The sequence below is a fragment of the Phaenicophaeus curvirostris genome, chromosome 1, assembly GCF_032191515.1.
Source record: "Phaenicophaeus curvirostris isolate KB17595 chromosome 1, BPBGC_Pcur_1.0, whole genome shotgun sequence".
Lineage (NCBI taxonomy): Eukaryota > Metazoa > Chordata > Aves > Cuculiformes > Cuculidae > Phaenicophaeus > Phaenicophaeus curvirostris.
In genome coordinates this window covers 139,187,879-139,200,109 of record NC_091392.1, presented here as the reverse complement: position 1 = coordinate 139,200,109, position 12,231 = coordinate 139,187,879, and the positions used below count along the sequence as shown (strand labels likewise).

Here is a 12,231-nt window from a genome sequence, read left to right as displayed (position 1 = left end):
GATACTGACAAACTTACATTTTTGTCTTGCACTATACTCTTTAACGATTATTACATGCAGAGATGGGAAACAAATCTGAAATCAGCCATTAAACCTTAATTTTTACTTCATGTACCTTATCTAGCATTTATTTCTTCTTCTTGAGAAAGGAATCAATAAGACATTGACAGAAAGGGCAGGAGTTTTACAAATTGTTAAAAAGTTTTACCAGCCTTGTATCCAGCAAAAGTATTAAAAGCACTTAGTAAGTAATAAGAATCCATTTAACAATCTGCTAACACTTGAAATACCTCTATAGATTGATAGAAGGATTTTCTCACATCCACATTTCAGAATTTTCTGCTTTTATTCATAATTTTTGGTAGAGCAATTTTTCATGAACTATAACACATAATACCTCATCATGCTAAATTTCAGCACTAAAGCTGAAAGTCTCCAAAAGGCAGAACAGGATAACATGATGGCTGTCCATTTTCCAGGGAATTCTTGTTAAATGACCAGAATAACTCTGAGTGGGAGGTGAAAACCCAAAATCCTCAGCAAAAATCAGATAAATACTACAAGCTTTATCTCACACTAACAAAGATGGCAAATAAGAGGATATAATCCAGTGGTTAGCATGTGCTAAAAATACCTTTGCTCTTATCATTACCTCTTTTAGACAGATTAAAATGAGATACACTAGTGCACACTATATTCACACCATCATTTTGCTCTGTAGACCTATTCACCGTGCATTCTTTAACGATCTTGTAATCATAGCCTTAGCTTACAATTCAAGCAACTTCTGTTAACAAAGACACGACTGTCAATACGTGAAGTTCCCAAATACAGCAGACTTAGCACTCAATCTTTCTGGAAGTAATGACTATTTCAAGCTGGTTTGTGCTCTATTGTGCATATAAAAGTGAGTCCAAAAGTCCAAAGCACACATCTCTTCAAGATAAAAACATAATGCTCTTAACAACTCAGTTGCAGTACTCTGAAGGAAATAAAAGGTAAAGTTTCATATTCACTTAATGTGTTTTCCATTTTCTTAATGAAAACTCCTGTTTTTCTTGTCTAACATCACAACAGAAATGCGATATTGTGAGCCTTCTTCCAACTTAAACTAGGAACAAGCAAGAGAACAACAAATCTTCCTCCCCTGTTGTGCAAATGTTCCACTGATTCCAGGCATGATGGCAGGGGAAATATCAGTATTATAAATTAACCACTGCTTCAAAGAAAAAAAAATCTTTTTGGCATCCATTTGCATCTCAAGACAAATTTTAATGAGTAAACTGTAACAAAAATCTCATTTATTCAAATATACTTTAACAAAATATCCATAATATGACATGACTTTTTCCCCAGAACTGAGGGAGAAAAATCTCTCCAGCACTACAGTAAGAAAAAAAAAAAAAAGAGTAAGGCATTCCTAACACTATAACCCAATAACAGCACCCAAAGTAACAATGCTGCACTTCATTTTGAATCGATTTAAAATCCAAGCTTTCCTAAGAAAGTGTAAACTTGCATAATATCTTACTAGGGTGCTTTTAGAGGTTGATGTACAACAGTTCAAGAAGACTGTTAAAATTCTCCTTCTGATGCCACCTAATAAAATAGAGAAAACAATCATCTACATAGTGCAACACACTATTCAGCCCCTTTCAAGGGCATTTGTACAAGTACTCCTGTATTACTGTTCAAAAATAACACTAAAAATAAAGTGCAAGAGAATTAAAAAGGGAATTTCAATGAGAATATAAAGGAAAAAAATTCCTAGAATGGCAAAAAAAATGACCATCATACCAAAATGAGGTAAAAAACAGATATCTTTCTGTAGAAAACATCTAATAGACACTGTTAAAAATGTTTCATAAGTTGTCCTGTTTCCAAAATGCCATTATTGCATTCAACAACTTTTACCTCTGAAACACATTTAAAAATAAATAAATAAATAAATAAATAAATAAATTTTACTTGGTACAATTATAGCAGACATCGCATGCATTTTACGGGCAGATTTGTGGTTAAGCATACAACCCTTCCTTGTAGCACACTTTGCTAGAAGTAGTTTCAGAAACAAGATAACAATATCAATGTTTCTTCTTCAGAATAAAAGAAATCCTGCTAGAGCAGGTGGACAAAATTAGGAATGGAGCTATTAGTTCAACAGTGCAGACTAGAAGAGGCCAGATGGTGCAGCTCCCTCACTGTTGTCTTTATCCAGTTGCTCCTCCCACAGCACTCTCCCAGACAAATCTGCTTCACAGAGAGTGAGCCCTAAGCAGTGAGGATATAACCCAGCCCGTGCCACTCAGCTTCAGAGCCAAGAATAGGTCTTTGACCTTTTATTTTTAAGTCTAGATAGAGATAGAGATATAAAAATAAGAATATAAGAAAGAAGCATAATTCCCATGGTTGTGTTGAATCTGATCTGTTTTATTATGTTCTTATTTCTATGAAGCTACTAAAGGTCTGAAAACAATCCAGAGTGAAAACATTCAGAAAGTTTTTGTGCTGGTTGCAAATACAGAATTTGTTATAATGTCACATTTACTGAAGTATTTATACATCTGAGCCCTCCTAAAATTATCAATATCATTGAAGAGAAATGTAAAATTGTTTCCTTTCAATGTGGTTGTTTAATTGCTTTTCATGTTCATAGCAAAAGGTTCTGCAGAGATGATGAGTTTCTGAGAATTTAGGAAAATTACTGGCATGGCAGGTGCTAATTATTCTCTTTTAGACTGAAGTTTTAAATGGTTGCGTAAATTTCATCTTTAAAGTGTGAGATTTAGCTATCAAATGCTCAGCATTTGACTCCATCAAATGCTGGAGTCACTTTGGATGACTCCAAAGTCATCATCCAAACAAACTAATTGCAGCACATTTCAAATACTTTGAATGTAAAGATTCAGTTTATCAAATACTGTGAACTTTTAAAGAACTACTGTCAAACCTGGACAGTACTTAATTAATCTGAGTGTATTCAGTCAATTAGAAGAGCTTCAGTTTTGGTATAGCAACAGAAACATAATTGACTCAAAATTTAGAAAAATCTAGAATTTTATACTACAAGACGTTCTTCCCATTTGCACAGGCATTTTCACACTAATCGATACGGTACATTTTATTCCTTTAAATTTCTTTATTTTAAAGGTTTATGACATCAGGTCAAAGCAGAAAAAATATGCATGGTATCCCTGCAGACTTGCCTATTACATGAGGCTGAGGGGAGACCTCATTGCTCTCTATAACTACCTGAAAGGAGGTTGGAGAGAGGAGGGTGATGGCCTCTTCTCCCAAGTGACAGGGCACAGGGCAAGAGGGAATGGCCTCAAGCTCCACCAGGGGAGATTTAGGCTGGACATTAGGAAAAAATTGTTCACAGAAAGGGTCATTGGTCACTGGCAGAGGCTGCCCAGGGAGGTGGTTGAGTCACCTTCCCTGGAGGTGTTTAAGGCACGGGTGGACGAGGTGCTAAGGGGCATGGTTTAGTGTTTGATAGGAATGGTTGGACTCAATGATCCGGTGGGTCTCTTCCAACCTGGTTATTCTATGATTCTATGATTACTGCCCCTTCCATCTTGTCACTTGTTGGCAGCAATGCAGGGTCTGGTGAGCAGAGGTGCCCTGTCCCAGGAGGAGTTCCCCCTTGCAGACTGCCTCCCTGTTTCCCCCAGTGCACCAGAAACAGGTCACACTCCAGAGGATAACTGGGAGGACAGTCTCAGAGGCAGAAGTGGGACTGGATGCCTCCTGTTCAGGGGTGGCAGGTACAGTTGAAAGCATGAAAAAAACCATGCAAACCCCAGCTCCATCCAGGAGCTGAAGGCTGCAACAATGAACACCCACCAGCAGCGGCTCTGCAAGTCTGCAGGGCAGAGAGGACCACATGGGTAGGAGGAGATGGTGGGACAGGGATGGTCCTGCTGGCAGCAGGCTGGAGTCCTGCTGTCTCACCCAGCACCAGCCACCACGGCCTTCCCTTTGACATCAGCCACTCAGCAAAATGGAACTATTTAATCCAAAACCAGAAGAACCAAATGCTGAAAGTTAAAATTTGTCACTGCATTCTGGAGATATCATACTGTTGGCAGGAGGTGGAAGCCAGCTGCAGCCCATGCTGCGTGGGAGGAACATCAGGTCTTCTTTTACTCCCCCCAACATCCTCTTGGGCTGCGGCTGAAGGACAAAGTCTATGCCTGCAGCAGAATTGTCTATGGCATAGGCTTATGGGGAAATCCAGCCTCTCACATTGTGGGGTTTTGTGAGTGAATACTTATTTCTGTTTTGGAATAGGGTTTGTATTGTCACAATATATTTAAATTTTCAGAGAAGACCTATTCTGAAAAAAAAAAAAAACACCAAAAAAAGAAACTGGTATTCTCAGTCTGTTTAAAAAAGTCTATTCTTTGTCACAATTTTTTCCCAAACTATCATTCTGTTCTGATTGTCTTACTAAGGCAGAAATAGCATGGGAGAAAAAGTAGATTATTTTCTGTTTATATGGCTGTCTGGGGGAAAAGAAGGTTCAGCATTGCATAAGTCAACTTCAGTATTTAATTTTAGTAGCCAAACAGCTACTAAACATACCTGGTTTCTCAGCTCCTGCTTTGAAACAATGATCACATTGGGAGGATCCCCAACAGCTGTGGCAGCCCCCCCAATATTTGTGAAGATTACTTCTGCAATCAGGACATGCCTAGGATCAAGATTAAGTACTTCACAGAGCCTGTGGTATAAAGAGAATTAAATTAACCTCTTACTATATGACTAAATTACCTTAAATATTTAAATTTATAAAATTTACAAGATAGAGTCATTTAACCATATAACTGCAGGATTTTAAACATGGTATTTATGTGTGTGTGTATTGTTAAAGTTTTAATTGTGCTACATTATATGTCCTACTGTAATTATAGAAATATAAATGTAAAAGGGTTGGGGTTTTTTTACATTTATAATGTAACAGTGGTAACAAAATTCATGAGCATTAAGAAATGTTTCATTAAAAGTAATCAACTATCACAACAGTTGAACTACACAGAAAACAGCATTTCAAATTTTGAGCATCTTAGAGCTTTATGAACTATGGTCCTCAGGCTATAGTAACCTATGGAGAACTATTCTGGGCAGTCACAGGCTCTGCACTCAGTATCAGTTGTTAATGTTCATGTTAGGAGCAGCAGTACAGGATTGTGCAAGCAACCTATTAGCCATGAATCATCCATTAGAAACCTCAGCTTTCAGCCCAAGTTTATTCTGTTCCCATTTTTCCCCTTCTCTAAAGCTTGATCATGACAATTTCTATTTGTAATGAAGAAAGTGTAGAAAATACACATTTCTCATTAACCAAATCCCAAAATGTTTTTAGCAGTTCAAAAATATTTAATGCTTCTTTAGTAAGATGCTTTTGAAATAACAAGCATCTTAAAGCGCTCTGGCAAATACTGGGATTGACTCTGCAATCTCATGATCCTTTTCAACTCATAGCCCATTTACACACTGTAATGTTCACACAGACTACTTCAACATGCAAAAATTACATTAACACACAGATCTGCACAATCCACTCATTTAAGAAGTACACGTTTGAGTTTAAACTTGGGCCATGGTATTAAAGCCTGAAAGTCACACCTCAGCAATTCAGAATAAGGAATGACTGTTTTTTTCTTCATAGCTTAAAGATTGAGTCCATGCTTAAATTATTGCCCTTTCTACCTAATACATGTGGCGAAGAGTGACCAGCAAGAAAGCTTTCTCAGGATTGATTTTGCTGTAGTGTTGTCACGCATTTCCCTAAAGGGGAAAAGTTGAGCTTTACTGTTCAAAGTCTGTATTATTAAAACCTATATTTCAAAGAGAAAAGAGCGTATTGCACAAAGCTTGATAGACTTACTCTGTCACTAAGAACATCAATTTAAAGCTCAGATAAAACAGTCAGATGACACACATCAGCACATTAAAACTCCAGAACAAATTAACCGTGCAGAAATACGCTATTTTCCCTACAGCCTAAAATCATGCATTTAAAGGGTCCGATTGTACCAGTTGTGCACAAGAACACAATTCATCACTCCTTGTTTGCCCAGCATTTAAAAATACCACCTTAACTTTTCTTTAGCAATTCTTTCTTTATGATGTGCCTAGTGATAACTTGAAGAAAGAACCACTGACATACATCAATAGAGGTGAAGTCCAAAGTGTGAAACCATCAGAATGTGTCAGCTGTATGGTATGATCAAACTACTTCAGTTTACTTACTCTAATCATATAATTCCCCATGTGAAAAATTTTAAGCCTTTTCCAGCTCCTAATAGCAAAGTTATCTTGAAAATAAACTATAGCTAAAAAGAGATAGTTATTAATTTTTTTATCAGCTTACTACATTATGCAGAGTGAAAGAAGTGTCATGTTTTAGGCAATATTAATGGAAATATAAATCCTTATTTTCATAGAGTCTGTAGGATTTTCTGCAAGTTTTACCTCCATGGCAGTGACAGCACAGTGCAGTGTAGTGAGGCTACAAACAAGGTTGGAAGACAACAGCAGTGAGAAAAATAAAAAATTGCTGCCATCATGAAGCTTTTAGAAATAGGCAATTATTTATATTTTCTATGTGAGATAAAATTTTATTTTAGCTTTGATAGTGATTCAAATACAAATGTTTCCTGTAAACCACGTTTCCCCTTCTTTAGTGTTACAAAATCATTTAGTATTAAAGTAAAGTACATTTAGTATAAAACTCCAGTACTTAAAGAATGAGCATAAGCACAGAGGCTTTTCACAAGGGCAAGACAAGGGGCAATTAGTACAACTTGTACTGTGAGAGATTTCATCTCAACATAACAAAAAAATGTTTATGGTGAAAACAATTAACCACTGGAACAATCTCCCCAGGGGCATGGGATGAGTCCCCATTGCTGGAAGTTTTCAAGACAGAATTAGACAGTGTGATAGATAATCTCATTTAGGCTCCCTTTCCTATGAAAGGTTGGACCAGATGATCTTTCAAGGTCCCTTACAGCCTGGGCTGGTCTATGATTCTTTGAAAACAGAATAACTACAACAGTAGCTCTGCCTATGAACAGTAGTTCATGATACATTTATGTCTAGATTTCAATCTATTCTTAGTTATGGTTAATTCAAAATATTCTTCAGCATAGCTAAAGAAAACCTGGTGTTTAACAGTTTCAGTGCTGTGTACTGCTAGAGATGAAGTTACTGATTGGAGTAAAACATAGTGGTCTCTTCACAATATAATCGGACAGAAGACAAGAGAAGCTTTCATTCACTAGCTGTTTCCCAATCTAGAATAAATTCCACTCATAAAATTTTTTACTGCTTTACACTACATTTTTAAAGTGAGATCATATCTTAATAAAGTTTTGCATATTTTAATGTGATTATGACCACAAGTGTTACATAACTCAGGATAATTTTAAAAACAGACTAGATGTTCCATAAACTGAACTGGATTAACCAGATGTGCATGGCCAGACACTGCTTAAATTCAGGTTAAACAGTAATTTTAATCACACATTGATTAAATGTAGTTGCATATCACGTGTTATTAATTTACAGAAATCTGAAGTAATTAACTTCACTGTTCGCTATTGAAAGTTCCAAATACCTAACCTTAAATTGTACAATTAACCAGTGGCAGTACTGATGCCATGATCGGCAGTGGGAAGTAAATTCAGAGTTTCATATTCTGCAACAAAGCTTTTGGTTGAAATCTGGGGATTTTTTTAATCTATTTGTAATTAGTCTGAGAAGGGATAACAACTTCACTAAAACACAAATTACTAAATTGCACATAGATATTTAGCCAGTGAGGGACACGGCAGCTTTAATTAAAAAAATTTCTCCCTCCTTACAGGAAAAAAAAATCATCTCCTGGGGACCATTTGGTGCAATATGCTGTTGTAGTTCAGATATAGAGACAAACAAGAATAGTTAGCTGCCAAGGCACTATAACAGGTTTCGGATATGTGCTCGCTATTAACACAATGGGAAAAGGCAAACAGTCTCTTTGAAAATGTTAGCTCTTTACACTACTGCAATAGGAGTATATGAAGTTTTGATTTCCATTTAGGTGATCAAAAAAAGCCCAAACGAGCATTTTGCACACATGTCTACTACTGATTGCTGACCATAAAAGACCCAATCCAAAACTGTAACAATAAAGTACCTTATGGTTACTGGAGTAAAAAGCAGAATAGTGGTAACGTTGTCCAAAAATGCAGAAAGAATTGCAGCAATGAGGCACAGAAGTGTAATCATGGCCCATACCTTGCCTCTAGAGAATCTATAAGCCTAATAAAACCAAACAAATAGAAACAAAATTAAGATACTAGATCATTCCAGCTTAATTTCATAAAAATGATAGACAAAACACCTTCAGCAGAGATGAGACAACAGTCTGCTCAGGGCATTTACTACTCCATGCACCTCTAACAGCACCCTCTCCAAGATTAATTAATGTAGCAAGAAAATACCTTGTGGAAATGGGCAAACACTTCCATCATGCAGAGGAAGAAATAAGTCTGAAGAGGCATCATTCTTCGCTGTCAGGCACAAAGGGTGTCTGTGGCAGGAACAGGGCTGAGCCCCCATGTTCTGCCTGCATTCCTGGGTAGGCTAACACAGTTCAGACTTCCTGCCCACTCCACACACTGGGACACCTTCCCATCCTCAGAACAGGACACAGTCTGTACATCTATGCAGGCAGTGGATGTGTCCGCTCATGTTTTGTTTAGGGGTTCTGTGCTCAAAGTAGCTCTCCTCGTCACTTTTGTTTTCTTTCTTTCCACTCTTCTCAAGAAAATTAAGCTTTGCCACAGATGAAGGAGGCTCTCACCATGGGTAATAATTGCTTTATAACTAATCCATCAGAATTACCCTTTTCATGTAATCTTTGGTTCTGCTACTTGTGCAAAGGTCTGAGGCTGTATATCATATGTGATTGTAAAGCCAATGATAGTTCCTATACTTCCTCTCTCCCACTGCCAGGCATAAATACAAATTTCAGTCACAGCAGAGCTTCAGTCCTAGAGAAGTCAGTGGAATAATTCAGCTTTATATTCTCCATATGTTTGGATGCCCTACTGTGAGCCTTTGCCTTTCTCCTGTAGAAGCAGAATTACCTAAGGGCTTCCTTTCATCCCTAGGAGATCTTTCAAAATTACAAGGTAAGCATTGTCATTTCTAATGCGGTAAATATATACTGCCCTAAGAAAGGCTCTTTAAAGATAGTGCTTGGTGTAACAGATTTGATACAATTTTAACTTATTAATCCAATAATAATTAAGACCACCAAAACAACCCTACCTTTACTGCACAGTAGTCAAAGAATCCAGTCTCTGAAAATATGGCCACCAAAACCATCTACCAAAAGACGAAGAAAAAGAGAACAGTTTGCAACTGAATTATTACACAAAACCAAAGCAGTATAGTTTGGGATCCTGACAGAAGTCCTTCTTATCTGTCCGAATTCTGAGAATGTGATCAACTTCATATTAGGATATCCACTATAGCTGCCAGATATCTCACATGAATGCATCATATGTGGAAATTTATGAGTTCTTATAGTGCTTAACAAACAGTCTTTAAATGTCATACTAGTCTGGTTGAATTTTATTTGCAGTGACTAACTAGGCATCAAACATTAAGTACTCAATGTATCTCCCTTATGTCATTAATCAAGAAAAGTCAATAAGTGTGTTTGCTTTCTGCAGTAAAGCTCTACAGAGTGCAGAAGACAACGGGTCTAAAAACTATTTGCATTTTCCCACATTTCTGGGAGGTTTCTTGTCCTTCCATCTTTGCTCTCAACAGATGGGTTTTGCTTTCTTTTCCTGTGGGGAAGTCAGGAAGCAGTGTCAGGAAATAAGCAAAGCTCAGAATGGCAACAGATAATTGTAATTTTGTCCCCGCATATTGCATATTTGGACAACCTAGACAACTTTGTTTACCATAAGTAGCTGTGGGCAAAGTGATTAAAATAATGTTTGATTATAATCTAATCAGATGTTTCTCCTCCATTTCTAGTTTGCTTTTTTGTTTGGCACCAAACACAGCACTGACTAAGACAAAGAAAACCATTTTTCCAGCTGAGCATGTTTGGGAAAGGTTTTGAGTAAACAAAATTAACAAGATAAATGAAAGTGGTTATACTTGGCACTTAAACAGGTCTCTCCAATTATAGACCTCAAGGATATTTTTGGTATGTTATCAACATGATTTTATGGATGATGATTCCAAAAAATAGAAAAGGATCAACATTTTCAATATGCTCCTTCAGAAGTGTGATCATCTTCCTTTTTGATAAGTGCCTTAAGGTCCAAATTTTCATCATAACATACCTCACCAAAGTAGAATTACCAAAATGTTTAAAAGGGAAATACCTCTGTAATGAATGTGATTATTTCAGCACATTTAGAAAAAAGACACATTTTAATTACCATTCCAAATAGCAGTGACAGTGTCTCATAATCAATCCACTCCACCACTTTGATCATACTTGGCCTCTGCAATCAAAAAACACAATTACCAGTGAATGCCACAAAATACCTAACTTGTGATTAGCTATGAAATATAAACTCCACTTAATTGAGGAAACATTTAAATAAGCTATGATGAAAATGAATAAGCATTCCTACAATGCACACAAAAATTACTCTTTATTATGGTCATTATTATTACTACTAATACTATTATTACTGCTAATTCAAAGTACTGCTGGCACCCTAAGTGGGTCATTGTCAAAAGTCTACATTAGGCTACTAGTTGTTAGGCTACTAGTCTACTATTATCTAGTTGTTCTTTACATAGCATTACAGAAAAAAAAAGATAAATTAATTATATTAATTACGAGGTCTTACGAGGAGCGGCTGAGAGAGCTGGGGTTGTTTAGCCTGGAGAAGAGGAGGCTGAGGGGAGACCTCATTGCTCTCTACAACTACCTGAAAGGAGGTTGGAGAGAGGAGGGTGCTGGCCTCTTCTCCCAAGTGACAGGGGACAGGACAAGAGGGAATGGCCTCAAGCTCCGCCAGGGGAGGTTTAGGCTGGACATTAGGAAAAAATTTTTCACGGAAAGGGTCATTGGTCACTGGCAGAGGCTGCCCAGGGAGGTGGTTGAGTCACCTTCCCTGGAGGTGTTTAAGGCACGGGTGGACGAGGTGCTAAGGGGCATGGTTTAGTGTTTGATAGGAATGGTTGGACTCGATGATCCGGTGGGTCTCTTCCAACCTGGGTATTCTATGATTCTATGATTCTATACTGGGCACATCAGTTTCCTTTTTCGTAAGAGAACAAAAGCATAGTGCTTCACCTGTGAACAAACTGGAGGAAATTTAAAGGAACAATGATATAGTCACCAGTTTTGAGAAAAACAGAGAAAAACAATCAGAGGTTTCACTAAATATCAGCCAGTGGGTGGAGGCACGTAACAGAAGTATTGGAAGATATATGCACAAGGTGTAGTTTTTTAGGGTAGCAGAAAGCAATGCATTTCCATTTAGATTTGATTGGTAACCTAACATTACTGAAAATAACAGTGTTAAAGTAACTTGAATTAAGCTGAAAATGTTGAACTCAGTTTCTTGCAAATCAGAACAAAATAGCATCAACTGACTTTTTCTGCTGTTTTTTTCTATACCCTACACTGCCTTGTTTTCCCCAAGATGATTCCCCATCCCAACATGGGCTGTACGATCTCTTTCTCTAAAAACACACTGCTTTGCCATGTGCCCAGTCACAAAAGGGAAAACACAGAAATTTGTGACATCCCCAGAAACAAAGTGACAATTTACAGTTTGATAACTTACCTCCCCAACAGTAGCTAAGGCAGCTAAAGCTGCCAAAGAGCCCAGCATCGCTGCAAGGGTCCTATGAACAATCTGCAAGAGAGGGTAAGAATTGACCAGAGACTCTTCTAAATATCTCTTTAATATTAAAAAAGGAGGAGGGAAAAGGATAAAAACTTCTGTAGTTAATTATTTTCTTGGTTATTTTTTCCCCTTATCCCCCCCCCAACTTCAAAAACAAAAGACCTGACTGGACACTAGCCAATTACTTTGCCTGTTCAAAACCCTACCAGGCAGTCTCAGCTCTGATCTCAAGGCAGAGAAGGGACTTCAGCATCAATTTCTTCTATTTGCCAACCAAAGAAGGAAAGGAACCCATCTCCCTAACTTAAGTATCAAAAAGCCTTGTCCTGTTGGCTTCCCTTCA

At 37.4% G+C, this 12,231-nt stretch overlaps 1 protein-coding gene across 1 annotated transcript in view; it reads right to left on the bottom strand.

Annotated features, from left to right (window-relative positions):
* The window catches only part of OCA2 (OCA2 melanosomal transmembrane protein), a 188,637-nt gene that overhangs the window by 100,720 nt on the left and 75,686 nt on the right, over positions 1 to 12,231 (bottom strand). The window contains exons 10-14 of the mRNA XM_069876050.1: positions 11,826 to 11,897; positions 10,461 to 10,526; positions 9,328 to 9,384; positions 8,189 to 8,313; positions 4,588 to 4,726 (exon numbers count right to left, since the gene is read on the bottom strand). Coding sequence (XP_069732151.1) covers positions 4,588 to 4,726; positions 8,189 to 8,313; positions 9,328 to 9,384; positions 10,461 to 10,526; positions 11,826 to 11,897 — 459 coding nt within the window. The remainder of the gene's footprint in view (positions 1 to 4,587; positions 4,727 to 8,188; positions 8,314 to 9,327; positions 9,385 to 10,460; positions 10,527 to 11,825; positions 11,898 to 12,231) is intronic.